Raw genomic sequence first — 14,748 nt, 5'->3', positions numbered from 1 at the left:
TATTTATATATATAAATTTATATATTCATTTATTTACATACAATGCAGTCCGATAACGAACTGGGTATCACACATCAAACACAACTACAACTTCGCCTTCGCTCCGGGACTGATCAATGGATCGTAGATAGAGAGTCCCTAAAGTCAAGTTAGCGACGACACCATGGTAAGGGCAAAGGTGGGCACTGACCAAAGTATCCGACGGCACACTCGTAGTATGCATGCTCAAACCCCTCGTATCAATCAACGAAGGATTCAGCTGGTCCACACTGGAGCAACCGATCAACCTCATGTTCATCTCCATCTCATCCTTAAGCAACTGCATCGCGCGATCTACACCCGGCTGGCCATACGCACTCATCGAGAACAGGAACGGCCTTCCAATCCCAACGCCCTTTGCACCGAGACATAACGCCTTGATGATATCCGTAGCTCGCCGCACGCCCCCGTCGATGTAGATCTCGATGCGGTTCTCCCAGCCGCGCTCACGGAGGACGGGCATGACTTCAGCCAGGACTTCAATACCGGAGCGCGCGAAGTCGAGTTGGCGACCTCCGTGGTTCGAGAGCACCACGCCTTGGACGCCGGACTCGATGGCACGGATCACGTCCTCGACGCGCTGCACGCCCTTGAGGATGATGGGCATCTGGGTGATGGACTGGAACCACGGGATATCCTTCCAGCTCAGCGCGGGATCAATGAAACTCGAAATAGCCCTGGCCGCACCCTGCGACGTGTCCGTCTTGTCGCCAGCCTGTACATTGGATCCCGTGTCATCGAACTTCGTGCGCATGTCCTTCTCGCGACGACCCAGCTGCGGAGCATCGACTGTGATGAACAGACCTTTGCAGCCGCGCTTCTCGGCATGCTGAACGATCTTCTTGGTGATTTCACGGTCCTTGTTGACGTACAGCTGCATCCACTGGACTTGGTCTCCCTCTGCTGCATCCATGATCTCGTCGAAGGAGCAGGAGGCGAGGGTAGGGATCATCTGGATGACATTGTGCTTCTTTGCTGCTCTGGTGAGGACGACCTCCCCTTCTGGATGACCGAGCTTTCCAAGCGCCGTGGCGGTAACGTAGAATGGGATGTCGACTTTTGTGCCGAGCATAGTAGTCGAAAAGTCAATTTTCTCAACGTCGACGAGGATGCGGGGGCGGAACCAGATCTTGTGGAATGCGGAGTGGTTTTCCCTCATCGTCTGCTAGCGTTAGCTTTTGTTTACTATCAGAACAGGGAAGTGCAAGAGAGTAGGGCTTACAATTTCATCGTCCGCACCACTGGAATAGTATGCCCAAGCAGTCTTCTTCATGACGCCTCTCGCCACAGCCTCGAAATCCATCAGGTTATAGCATTGTTCCAGAATCGGCATCCGCTTGATGCGCTCCTGTCGCTCCAGCTCTTCTGGTGTCACTTTCTTCTCCTCCTGCTCAACTGTGCCCATATCCACCGATCCCAAGTGCTTCGACTTGTCCAGGTACTTGTCGAGGGTATCGGGCGGGTGAATCGGCTCGTACTCCTCGGTGGCATCTTTGCCCTGGATCTGCATCAGCTTCATTCTGACCGAGACTTTTCCGCAGACTTACAGCGTACTTGAGGATGATCTTAGGTCCACCGGGATGCTCTGAGGTCTTGTATCAGCTCAATTGCGCAGATAAACTGAGGTGGGGTAGGTACCAGGTAGAAAGTCTGTCACATCGTATGCTTTGCCCTGCGCAAAATATCAATAAAATTCCGTACGACCTCTTTCAAACAACGCACATGGACAATGACCCAGCACGAGTCTCTTGAGTTATGTTTTGCGATTTCTGCACCGGTAAGAGGCATGATAGCGGTACTGGTTAACAATAGTAAGGTAGTGGCGCCCGATAACGATAAGGCCAGCAGCAGAGGGAGGATTAGATTATATAGCAGAGAGAGAAGAGGCAACAGGAACTCTAGTCAAGACGAGACAATAGGCGTGGCTGGAGCTTTTTATGACGTTTCGACACGGAGTCCGAAAGGATGTTTCTTCTCGGCAGATGTAGCTTTGTTGCTTCGGGAGAATGAAAGGCGAGTTGAGTGTTGAGTTGAGCTCTTGCTCTTCTAACAACACACAGAAATGAAATCAAAAGCTCCCAACCTAAAGTGAAGTTGCATTACGGCATACAATAACTATATCTTACTGTTGCGCTTCGTAATACTATCCTGCTGGGAAAAGAGAACCTCTGCTGTGAGAGAGCAAAGAAGTGAGAGATGCCGAGGTGTTTGCATCGGATCGGATGCGGAGAGCGGATCGGAAGTAAAACCCCGGGATAAATCTCCCTCCCCCACCTTTCCCCCCCGGGGCCCCAAAAAGCCAAATCAGATGGCCAATGATAGACGTTCAATTGGATATCGGGAATGACTAATGCTTCCACGACCCTCGATTACCAAATGTCGGAGAGGACCTGAGCCAAAGCATATATTATTTCCAAAGTTGTATTTGGTCTATCCTTTGCGAAGCATCATAACTCATAAACTAGGTTGGCAATTAACGAATATGCATTGACTTACATACATACCTATCGAGGACTGGCGTACCAAATTTCCATGATTGAAGCTCTCCTACTCCTTTCATGATAAGTCTATGGCTAATCCATTTATTTTATTCGAAGGAAATTCCCAAGCCGCGTCGCAGAATTGAATATCAAAAGATTGGGCGCCATTCCGAGAAGCAAAAAGTAAAGAAAAAAATAGCAATACCTTTTCGTACGATATTATATTCTTCCTGCCTACCTGATGAGTTACTTCTCGTTCTTTCTACTTTGCTAAAACCTAAGCGACCGTGCCCCACTTTTCGAAAACAAAAACAAAAAAAAAAGAAGAACCAAAAAAAGAGCACCAATTTTGTAGCTGCCGCTGATCCGGAGATCTGGTTGACGTGTATGCCTTACGATCAATACTATCTCTTAAACAGGATCGTCACCCGGCGAAGGGTGCGCCAAGCTCGACACTTGAATTTGTAAACAAGCTGGTGGTGAGAACACCTCCCAGACAAGTCCCCTGTCCAAGGCCTGCAATACACTCCCGCGAAAATGGCTCGAAGAATTAACTCCCAGATTAGGCTATCCGGCCCATCTACCACTGTCTCAGCTGATGGAAGTGGGAACGTACTCGGGTTATATAACACACCGTGTAATTTTCGCGAATGTGGTTTGTTTGTGCGCGAGCCGAAGCGGAGCCGAGCGAGCGACGGTGTGGGCTATAGGTATCTGGCCCGTGGCTCAACGAGCTATAGTAAGAGTAGAGAGGACGCGTTCGGTTTCGGTCGGGTGTATTATTGGTTTGTTGACCTCCCCCTTTTCTACGTCCGGGTAGTGATCTAACTTCTAGGTCCCAATATGGCGTCTCTAGTGATACAATGAGGCATGTTACAATACTCTGTGAGCACTTTGATGTTACTTACTACTTGAACGAGGCCTGTACTTGACCATACTGAGAGAGTCAAGCTAGGGATGTAAGTCTACTGCACAAATACGTGTGTTCTACCCCCGGCTGGCTAGCTCCAAGCTCTAACACGTGGATTCTAAATACAACCTGAAAAGACTTGCTCATGATTGCGATATACATGCTCTCAACTTGATGGCCATCTATTGGGAGTGCACTCTCTTGAAAGCCGCTCAGGTCAACGGTGTACAATATGCTGACGGATGAGCACTTATTCCGAGAAAGGTTTCACCAGTAAGCACCTCTCTCGAAGAAGGATTACACAGCCGAATATCGAAAGCAATGTCACAAACCATCACTACTCACAACATCTCCATTCCAATTTTCGCAATCACAGGCACAGACGAAACCATATTCTGGGACTGAGCGATTAGAACGATTTCAGCATCGAAGTTCGCGACCTCCGTGGCACTGAACAAGCAAGACGCGACTATCTTTAACTTGCGGCACGCCATGAGTATATTCTCCAGGCTGCTCTCTCAAATCTATCTCCTGAAATTACCTCATACGGTGGAGTACGTAGGGAAATTTGGCTCGGGACATCGCCGCTCTCGGGTTCAAGAAGGGCGATATTGGGAACTGGGTCTTCTCTACCGTATTTCCAAGCACGCTTTCTGATGCCAAGTTGCAAGTTTGAAATACTGCCTATAGGAGTGCTCAAGGGAATCAGAGGTGGCCAGCTGGTTGATTAGATGGACGGTGGATATGCAACAGTGGAACGGTCATTTGGAAGAATGCAGACAAGGAGAAGAGGTTGCCGCTGTGGCAGCGGGCACACAAGCTAGCGTCTTGGTATTCATACAATTCCGAGGATCGGGAAGAGCGAGAAGACAGAAGCCACTGGCTGGTAGGAGGTTGAACATCTACAAAGCTACGATTGTGAAATCAACCTCCGAGACCTTTACTTCCTACTCTTTTCTTTTATGTTTCAATCTATACTTATGATAGTTGACGGACACAGTCACTCTTTTCTTCACGCTACAGTCCTCACATTGGTGCCACAGAAATCCTCCCAGTCAACCCTCCTGGAAGATATCCTAGTCTTCCTCCAGATACGCTCCGCAAAACGCCCGCTACTTGAATGAGCTGGCAACTCTGTTTTTTATACCTATGCGGATGCCTTTCTGCATTCAACAAGCGTATCCTGCTATCCGCCTACCACGAATCGCTCCGTGCGACGCGAAAGTTACATGAAGAGAAAAGCAAACTCCACCCCGTTACACACATCATGTTAGTCATAATTGGAGCATTAGCCACACTGTGTAAATTTAACGAATATCAAAGAAACAACTCTCGCACGGAGGAAGGTACAGGTATATGGAACAAGATGATCGGCGAGTCAGCCCCATCTTCCGCATTGCCATACGATGCCAGCAGTGTAGATATGCAACGAATCCAACCAACGACCCCTTCGCCTCTCCGAGCAACAAAAAAAAAACACATGAAAGTCCCATTCCCTGTGCCACCGTACGAAACGCCAGTATCAATTTCCGTGAGGGCGAGAGCACCGACACATGCTCAACTCCCGACACGTCTCCCGAGAGATTCTTCGCTCAATGCGGCAAGAGCGAGCCCGCTTCAGCTCTCAAGGAGATCCTGCCATCCCGCGTCCTCCACGCCGCCACCAAAGTCGAGTAGAATACGATCCTGCAGCTATGGATTAGTACGCCGTTCCACCTTCTTCCACGTCTCAGGGAAGGAGAAGGACTCTGAGGAAGTACGCACCCAAGAATCACAAGCGAAGCGATAGTCTCGACGGTTCTTTGCACGGAACTCCCTCTGACCAAGCTCCACACCAGAGACCATACCCAGAGCACGGTAACGAGGCCTGATTTGGTGAGTTCGAGACGGAGGGTCTGCTTGCGGTTTGGAGAGGAGAGTTTGAGCTGCGTTAGGACTATGAAGAGGAGGAGGAGGGAGAGGAGGGGGGCTATCAAGCGGGTTCTGGGTGTCTATCAGTAGGTTGCTGACGAGTGGGATAGATACAGAAGGGGGAGGAGAAATACTCATAGCCAGCCTGGTGGTAGTTGTGGTTTCCCGCCCAGTCCCAGTAGAATTGCAGGGTTTGGATGCCGGCTATAAAGGCTTGGAGGAGGATTGTTGCCTCGAGGGCTGCTTCTTTTATCGTCGATGGCATTTTTGGATTTACTTAACCTCAAAGATGATGGGTATGGGGGCTTTGAAAGGAGAATGAAAACTCTCCGCGATTTTCGGGTGGATAGCTAACATATGTATATGTATATACGCATCGGATACGGTGGTCTGATATTGGATAGCGAATATATAACCCCGCGTTTCGTGCCGTTTGCCATTCGTACGAGGGATCATGGAATTCCGGAAGCGAAACGCTGCATGACTACGCCACGAGAGATACTCCATATAGGTTGTCACTATCGTACCGTGTAGTTAAGTTATGTGCTACGGTGAGGACAACAAAACAACTCTTGTTTGTGCATGTATCAGAAGCTAGATAGATAGATACTTTGACAGAAACTCCATTGATTTTTCAGCAGATCATCTCTACGGTCTATTGAGACGCTTCCGGCGTCGCTGATAACAAATGATTATACATTTTGACAAGGTTGCTTCCTATGTGCCCGGCATGATCGGATACAACTCACCAGTCAGCGATAACAATCATCTGCACATTAGCTTCCCCAACAACCCTCTACCGTGATACCCCACAACGATATTGATATACTCAAGGTTTGTGACTGGCACTGGCTTGAAGTTGAGACCGCCAATCAAAGCTGCCAGCCTTACTCTCTCCAATAGCAAATCCTGGTCAACAACTCTTTCTGGGCTCTTCCATAAGCTAGGGGTCGCCAGCTGCAAGCAAGAACACCACCTGTGGACTTATCAAAAGCGAGAGGGCAAAAAAGAGCTCCGAATTCTCGTTTGAAACGGAAAGACTCGACGTGATGTATCAAAGGCCATATCTGGTCGAAAGAGCGATTGAAGTTCAGACCCGAATTCTACGTTCCCGATAGTGTCCAGATGCGCCCGGCTAGCCAATCGTCTAGATTCATCTGAGCTGATGGTGTCTCGCTTGAATTCAGCTACAACCCAGCTTCTCGTTTCGCCAGAGTAACCAGCTCGATTGCCTTTTCGCAGAAGAGTGGGTAGAGATTCTTGACGACTTTGGCATGGAAAGATGGCAAGAGATATTTTTGATACTGCAAAGACATTCAGCCCTTAGCCATCAAATGTCACAATTTCGGCATACCTTATTTATGCGTCAACCCTTTGGAAACAACATGGTTATTTTCAAGTAACTTCTCATCGGGGCCGGCTTTGATTATGAGGCGCCGCCGGAAGAAATTTGTCCGCCTTTTTGGAAGGTTGGTATCACAATGAGAGTCTGACTGCGAGGTTGGAAGTCTTTGCGGAAAGAGAACCGAGATACATAGGGATGGATATGTACAAAATATTCTGTGGCTGAACGGTTGTGGCATGAAGGCGGTGTAGGCTGGCAGAATTATCGACCCCTCCAAATTTCCATTTCGCAGAATCCGAGGGGTAGCTGCAATGGACGGTCGCGATCATATCACCGACGACCTCGCCCAAGATGCCCACAGAATTGGAAGAAGTAAGTGCCAGCAGCAAAAACCAAGACAGACGAACCTGTTGCTAATACGTCGAAAGCTCGTTGACTTTGTCTCTCATGGCAACACTCAAGTGCGACAGCTTGGTAACTTTTCTCAATACCACCATCATCAGACCAGAACTGACTGATAATGCCGCTCCAGCTGTCGAGAACCTCGTCCCATACTCTACTTCCCAGCCCGCTATATTCAAGACGAATGAGCTTCTGCCAGTAAAAGACCTCAAGCTTTTAGTCCGAGATTACGAAGTAGCTGCATACCAAACCGCCTTCAAGACCTTCGACCTGACACCTCGTAGAAAATCGCCGCCGATGCAACGACAATCCTCATAAATCTCACTGCAGACCAAGAAATCCTCGAATACCTCGCCTCAGATCATGCGTTTGTGAAAACGCTCCTCGGCCGCGTAACCGTATGTCAGTCTCCATTCATCCAGGCATCAGCACCTACTGACAACTCCAGAACCCTTCCGAACCCAATGCGAATCTCATATCGATGCTTCTAGCCAACCTAGCCAAATACGACGAGCTAAAAGATATCCTGACGGTCGAAGCGCCAGCGCCCAAGGAACTAGCATCCAACAACAAAGCTATCGACCAATTGCTGGATCTGTTCGTCAAGGGCGCAGACGGGACATATAACAAAGCAGCCGACTTCGACTACCTCTCCTACCTCTTCGCCGACCTCGCCAAGCACAAGGAAGGCCGGCAGTATTTCCTCACGAAACAAGAATACGATGGCATAGTGCCCCTCTCAAAGCTGGTGGTATTCACGGAGCACGAATCGTTCGTCAGACGGAAAGGTGTGGCCTCGACGATCAAAAACGTGGCGTTTGAAATCGATGCCCATCCCGCGCTCTTGGACGAGGATGAGATCAACATCCTGCCGTACCTATTGCTGCCGATCACGGGCAACGAGGAGTTCACAGAGGAGGAGAGTCTGGATATGCTGCCTGATTTGCAACTCTTGCCCCCTGATAAGAAGAGGGATTCCGACCCGAGTATCATACAGACGCATATCGAAACGCTGATGCTGTTGACGACGACAAGGCAAGGTCGGGACTTGATGAGGAGCATTAGGGTGTATCCGATTGTGCGGGAGACGCATTTGCACGTTGAAAATGATGGCGTGAGGGAGGTTTGTGAGAGGCTGGTGCAGGTGCTGATGAGGGATGAGGAGGGAGAGGAGGTCAGTGGGGAGATGAAGGCACTAGAGAGGAGGCCGAGGGTTGGAACGGGGAATAAGCCGTTTGGGAGTGGGAGGCCACAGATTTCGGCGGGGGCGGGGGATTGGGCGAAGCAAGATGAGCCGGAGGAGGAAGATGACGACGAAGACGACGACGATAAAATCGTAGAGGTGTAGATGTAGATCTGAACGGGGGATATATCTTTGAATAAGCACATGCTGACGCTGGTTAAAAATGTCCCATATTATTCTTCTTTCTCGAAAGGGAAATTTAATAACATCTTCAGAGCCTAATACACACACCGTGAGTTTCCACAGGATCATAAATCTGCAAGTATTACTTACTGGGTTCTGACCTGAACTCTCATCAGAGATAGCCATTCTATCCTCGTCACACATGGTCCAAACAGAGACCTCGCTTAAAGCCCAAGAAAAGGGGGCTCCTCCGGGCTCCTCCTTATTAATGTCTCTTTTTTTCTTCCTTTCTATTTTTCCTTTCTATTTTTCCTTTCTTTTTTTCCTTTCTTTTTTTCCTTTCTTTTTTTCCTTTCTATTTTCATTTTCATTCTTATCTATCATTCTATTTTTCATTTCTATTTTTCGTTGTATTTTTCATTTTCATTTTTCATTTCTATTGTTCATTTCCATTTTTCACTTTCTATTTTTCATTTCTATTTTTCATTTCTATTTTTCATTTCTATTTTTCATTTCTATTTTTCATTTCTATTTTTCATTTCTATTTTTCATTTCTATTTCTCCTTTCTATTTTATTTTTAATATATATGAGACAATTATGTACCCATGACGGGCAGGTAAGGTATGTATGTATGTTGCGGGCGGGAAGAGGTTTTTTCCCCCCGTGGCTATGTACGATGGTTGGTTGGAAATTCCACGTCTACTCCATTCGCGCTGGATATATGGATACCGAAGCTAGTCGGTAAGGAAGGGAGTAAAGTAGGTAAGTAAGCAAGAGTTGAGAAACTATTACTGTTATTGTTGTTCGTAGTTCGTAGTTCGTAGTTATTAAACTACTTGATCTTATCTCTCCATGTACACCACTTCCAGCCTTCTTTCTGCCCCCCGGGAAAGGGAGGCTCAGGTAAGAGTGAAACTCTCACTCGTCCCCGGAAAGGCCGTAATCGCAGCCCCGAGCACCTTGCTATCCCCATTGTACTTGAAGCGATAAGTCCCCTTCGCAGCGTAGCTCTCCGTCTCCCAGCTCAGCACCATGTGGCTGGTTCCGATCAGCCCATTGTCGCGATACCACGTATACGCAAACAACCAATCCCCGTCGTCCAGGCGCCGTCCACCAGCTGCTGGACCGCGGCAAAGGTCCCCTCGAGGCGGAGGTTGTTGCGTGGGTCGGTGGCGACGAAGGTGGCGTTGGTGACCGCGCCGACCCGGTATGTGGATTGAGGCTAGGCCATGACGTCCAGGTCCAGGAAGGACTGGAAATCGATATACAGAAGCCTCTGGTCTTACAAACCAATCTTGCCGCTTAGGCAAGTCATAAAGAGGCCCTGATCTAGAGCAGGTGTCCGTCCAACCTGTTGACCAGGCGCTGACGGCATTGCCTTGCCTATTCGCGACGCCAGGCCCGAGGAAGGAAAGTTTAAGCTGTCGAATGTAAAGAGTTCTGGTGAGAAATAAAAGTTCATGCATTAGCAGTTAGAGGGGACTGTAATGACAGCGGCTGGTGAGCGACTGAGCAGTGGACCGTGATATGAGAAGCGTTCCTCGAAAATGTCTGGGGCACCGCGGTTGGCGGTAAAGATGACGGAGACTCTGGCTTTGACTAGTTCTCTTGCGACCTGGTTTTTGTATCAGTGGCTGATTATGAGCAAATACCCAACGGGTTGATCAGAGAGGTGCTTACGTGTGGGAGCTCGCCACTACCAAAGATGACAAGATTGAGACTGGCGAAGTCTAGCCTGATTTTGATGAGTTGTTGAATATCTTACTCAGGTCATGTCAGTTGAGAATCTAGGATATATACAATCTTTGCCGTAGTGTTCCCTCTTGCAATCTGAGGCGAGGACACTCGAACTAGGGACTTTATTATCAGTCAAGACCAGAATGAGGATACTTCTCACCGGTTCCGAGCTCACCTGTTGCGTGAAAATACAGCTGCGGATTGAAAATATCCTCCAGTGAAAAAAACACCTCTGACTGGAGAGGAGGGACAAGTAGTCCTCACCAAAGCCTTTCCAGTGTACCAACTGTCCGTAAGTCCGCAAACGCCATCCATGTTCAACCAATACGCCGATCCACGGCATTTTGATGGCGCTCCACAATCCGCCCTCATATTCGTATATCAGAACTTCACATTCATGTCTCTTAAATCGTCTCGTAACACATCTATCATTCTCCGTCCGAATCGCTCGGAGTGGGTGTTGGGGCATGCCGACCTTTCCTCCTGCTCGGACCAGCTCTACTCGACTCCGGCTCATCCTCCTCATCCTCTGAACTCAACTCTAGTTCTACCGCAGCCCTCTTCTTGCTGATGCCACTCCGCCGCTTTCCTTTCAGGTATTCCTCGGTGCTGGTGACCGCCTTCTGCCCAACATAGTGTTCTCCGTCCCAAACCGTACCACAGCTCGGGCATTTCTTACTCCGTCCCCTCGTAGCCCAATACCCTTCTTCGCAGACATTATGTATCCGCACATGGCAGTCAAGATTCGGACACCGCTGACCGATCGTCACAATATCAGAGCACATGTCACACGTCTTGATTCTCCTCCAGCCTGCCGGAGAATCATCGGGGTCGTTGTACGTATCGATCAACCAGTTCCGCAATTCCATCAAGCCGCGAGGAGATAACGTGTAGAAACCTTCCCTGCTGCGTGTAATCCAGCCCTCATCTACCAAGCTCTTCAACAGACTTTCGGCCTGCTCGGAAGTGAGGCCCTTATCAGAGGCTTGCCCTTGCGTGGCTTCTTCGCCAACACTCTCTCTGCTGGGTTTGCGGACTTTCGTCTCGAGGGCTTGCATACCAGTGATCGCCATCGCTTCCCTCCGCCTGGTATTGGACGATATGAACATGGCATCGAGAAACCGCTTAATATAAAAAACTTCTTCGGGTGTTCGGGTCGTCGCTATTTGGGTGATGGGATCGCTGACGCTGTTGACAAAGGCGTAGATTCGTTCTTTCGTCACTTGGTCCCATGTGCTTCGGATTTCGTAGTCGTACGGGGAGACTATATCTGCCGCAGCGGAGATGTACGAGTCCAAATCTTCTTGCGTGACGGAATCTGCATCGGTTGGTTCATCTTGGGAGGAAAATCAGTAATTTTCCGCCGCGTTGGGGAAGAGCTTGAACCGACCGCCCTGAATGGTGAAAATGGCTGCGAGCATGGGCTTGGCCTGTTTGAGGGTCATAGTCCCACGCGCCATGAACGACTGGAGGAATGCGCGATTCCCATCATCGTATCCAAGATCGGGGGCGTCCATTGTTGCTTTCGTTTGGTTTGTGAGGTTGTGGGAATCATGGCGAGGACATGTTCATGGGAGACGCGTTTTAGTGGGGGTTCGCGTTTTCTGTACTCCTAGCGCGTTCGGGGAGATCAGTGCTATGATTTTGATTTACCACGTGACCCGAAGGGGAGTGACCTATATAAAGGGTGGTCTGGTCCAGGCCAGGTATATCAGGTGTTGATGAAGTGAAAAGGGTATTGGTAAAACTAAAGGAAGCTTCGCTACCAAAAAGGTTATTCGGAATACCTTTAAAAATCGTGACTTGTTTGGCCGCAGGTTTTTTAATTAAAACCGAAACCATTTCAAGGTTGGTAAGGTAAAGAAAATTGTGATCTTGATGCTAACCAAACCTTAGCAATTATGCCAAAGTCGTGTAATGTCAGCATTTTTTGCAGAATGAAAATGCAACCATGCAGATAAATAATGGTAATTTGCCTATTAGAAAATTTTGTATTCTCTACTCGTATTGCATCTATACTCTTTTATCAACATTATCTATTAAACCTACTTCTTCGCTAAAATCATCTATCCAACTTCCAAATGTTGTCTTAAATCATTTAAAACACTACTTAAAATCTTAACTCTTGCCTTTTTAGTTTGGAGGCTAATGGTTTTTAAATAGATTAAGTGATTCACGGGAATCAAAGCCTTATTCATGAGCTGCTTGACTTTTTTAAAGCAATTTAAATACGAAGTGGAGGCTCCGATATTAGCTGCTTCAAAGCAAGAGTTTTAAGCAGATGTACAGATCATATGGCCTTCAAACTCTACGCAAAAGTAAAATTTTTAAGTCTATTTAAGCACTAGAAAGCTTCTTGTACACTTCGGCTCGTCGCTTGCTATCAAACTGCATATGAAAACATATGTACTTTTTCTTTTAAGGATATGAAATCTTTAGTACCGTGCATTAATCACAATTACGTATCAGTGCCGAGCTATTCACACAACTCTTTAAAGGTATGCAAAGGCATACGCAATTGCTTTTAACGAATGGATACGCTTTCGGTAGCTAAAAGGTGATCGGTTTTCTGACTACCTTTCAAAGAGGAAGTGCGTTTAAAGGTTTTGTTATATCATTTATTATAATGAGCTTCTACTTCTTCAGCAGCGATTATTACTAACAATTGTTCGTCTAAAGAGTCTTAATACGACCAAATTTCAACGTCTTCGTCTCGGTCTTCTAATTGCAACGATATATTTAAGAAAATACTACGAATCTATAAGGTTGAAGATCACGGTCCGCTTATTGTCATCAACGGTGAGATATTGACAACATTCGCCATCGCCAGCGCACAGGTGGAATAGGATTTGTTCGACATTCTTCAGGCATGATGCGTCGTTCCCCGACTGGCAACAGATACGACTGGGCTTTGATCGAGGTTCCGGATCGCAGATCGCACAGTCAAAACAAGCCGGTTCTCAGATCAGAGACGAAGCCTGGAGAGATGGGTGTTGGGTCGTACGAAATCACAAGGAGCACATAGGACGATGTCCCGGGAGAAATTATCTCTTCTATGGCACTGGTAACAGAGCAAACGTACGTACCGGAAGATCCATTCTAATTTGTTTCTCGGTTGCTTCAGAATCTCTGGTAAAATGTCTTACATCTTCTCCCAGTGCCTTAAAGATAACAATCACTGACTTCTGATGAAAAGAGTCACCGTGGCCACCCATGGAGGACTGGGAGGAAGGGTATATTGGGGTTTAAAAAAAGGAAGAACTACTGATGTCATATCGGGGGAAATTCCCAGGTTCAAGACTTTTGTCAACTGGGGAGACAAGTCGACTTCTTGGGAGCATCACAACCTCTCTAGGCGGATTCCCCTTCGCGCAGGGTGGCGATTCAGGATCTCTTATTCACAATGTGGATAAGGAGTGGCTGGGCATCTTGACTGGAGCTAGCTCCCATGATGAGGCAGGCTACTTCATAGTGCTAAGGATGTGACGGATGATATCGCGGCGCATGCTGGAGGAACTATCACTCTTGTTGGAAAAGATTAGAATGTTGAGGTTGCTTGTGTGTCTCCCCCCCCCCCCCCCCCCCATCCCCCCTCCTCACTTGCCTCGTCCCTTGTCCTGAGTTCCTCTGGGGACACAAGGACTTGGATAATTCGTCGGGCATCAAAAAAACTGCGATGCTTTCTTTCTTCCGGGGATCCCAGGGTTACGAATCCTTAGCCTGCGATGATGTTCAGACTGGACAGTTACAAATGGAATGACTTCAAATGCAATGATGCTTCTCAACCACATGAAATCCGCGTGACTTGTGGATTCTCTTGGTTTTACGGACGATGGAAGGAGATGCAGGAAGGAAGTCTGACCTTGACTGCTGGGCTGGGAGGCCCAGGTTCGAAAAGCTCGATTCCACAACTACCTACCTCTCCGCTCTTACTAAGGTACTTGTGGCCCTCGGTAACGGTCTCTACACGGTTTAAAATTTCTACACGATCATTGTACGGCCTAAGGCTGCTACATGGCCCGCTATACGGCCTAAGGCTGCTACACGGTCAGCTACACGGTTCTAGAATCCCGGCTTGCTCCGCTAAGGTACATTTCCCCTCTTTCCCCCAACACCCTCCCCAACTCCAAACGCCATCCCGATATCCCCAAATACACGGTGACATATCAATCCCCCATATCTGCTCACATCCATACCCCAGCATACTGCTTATGCCTCCGGCTTACTAACCGCTATAATCTTCCTCTTACTTTTGCGTTCCCCCCTTACTATCTTAACCTTCTTTCCTACCTCCAACATCGCCTTCGAATATTGCTCCGTGCCTACATTTTTTTTACCGTCTCTCATTATTGCGAGTTACTGTGCAATCGATCAGCCATCCGCTCGGGGTATGCGTACATATATAGGTCTCAATTCATTTGGCTTCATAAGGTAATGAATTACCTCTCGAGACACCACAAGCAGGTACACACCAAACATATCCTCACTGCGGACTTCCTATCCATGTATGTAGCCGACATTTCAATATCTCCATCTCCGATTGACTATTGGGTATAC

The 14,748-nt window shown here is 47.9% G+C and overlaps 4 protein-coding genes across 4 annotated transcripts; 1 reads left to right on the top strand and 3 right to left on the bottom strand.

Moving 5' to 3' along the window:
- Positions 1-84: 84 nt before the first annotated feature.
- Positions 85-1,827, bottom strand: L3040_006170 (uncharacterized protein; the record flags this gene model as incomplete). The annotated part of the gene is made up of 6 exons (XM_066156734.1): positions 85-138; positions 191-1,201; positions 1,262-1,537; positions 1,587-1,624; positions 1,678-1,711; positions 1,762-1,827. 6 exons carry the CDS (start codon positions 1,825-1,827, stop codon positions 85-87), a joined length of 1,479 nt encoding a protein of 492 aa, XP_066011322.1.
- Positions 1,828-5,021: 3,194 nt separating this feature from the next.
- On the bottom strand, positions 5,022-5,605 carry L3040_006169 (uncharacterized protein; the record flags this gene model as incomplete). Its single annotated transcript, XM_066156732.1, has 3 exons — positions 5,022-5,115; positions 5,194-5,412; positions 5,475-5,605. 3 exons carry the CDS (start codon positions 5,603-5,605, stop codon positions 5,022-5,024), a joined length of 444 nt encoding a protein of 147 aa, XP_066011321.1.
- Positions 5,606-7,036: 1,431 nt separating this feature from the next.
- L3040_006168 (uncharacterized protein) lies at positions 7,037-8,435 on the top strand (the record flags this gene model as incomplete). The annotated part of the gene is made up of 5 exons (XM_007288391.2): positions 7,037-7,057; positions 7,114-7,159; positions 7,218-7,321; positions 7,372-7,485; positions 7,536-8,435. The coding sequence occupies 5 exons, from the start codon at positions 7,037-7,039 to the stop codon at positions 8,433-8,435; spliced, it is 1,185 nt and encodes a 394-aa protein (XP_007288453.2).
- Positions 8,436-9,353: 918 nt separating this feature from the next.
- Positions 9,354-11,708, bottom strand: L3040_006167 (uncharacterized protein; the record flags this gene model as incomplete). The annotated part of the gene is made up of 7 exons (XM_066156723.1): positions 9,354-9,875; positions 9,938-10,069; positions 10,135-10,184; positions 10,255-10,304; positions 10,367-10,385; positions 10,667-11,527; positions 11,582-11,708. 7 exons carry the CDS (start codon positions 11,706-11,708, stop codon positions 9,354-9,356), a joined length of 1,761 nt encoding a protein of 586 aa, XP_066011320.1.
- Between the last annotated feature and the right edge of the window lie 3,040 nt (positions 11,709-14,748).

This window comes from Drepanopeziza brunnea (assembly GCF_022702325.1).
Source record: "Drepanopeziza brunnea f. sp. 'multigermtubi' strain 214-2 chromosome Unknown ctg10, whole genome shotgun sequence".
NCBI lineage: Eukaryota > Fungi > Ascomycota > Leotiomycetes > Helotiales > Drepanopezizaceae > Drepanopeziza > Drepanopeziza brunnea.
The sequence above is the reverse complement of the archived record's forward strand: the minus strand, read 5'-3'. Positions and strand labels throughout refer to the sequence as shown.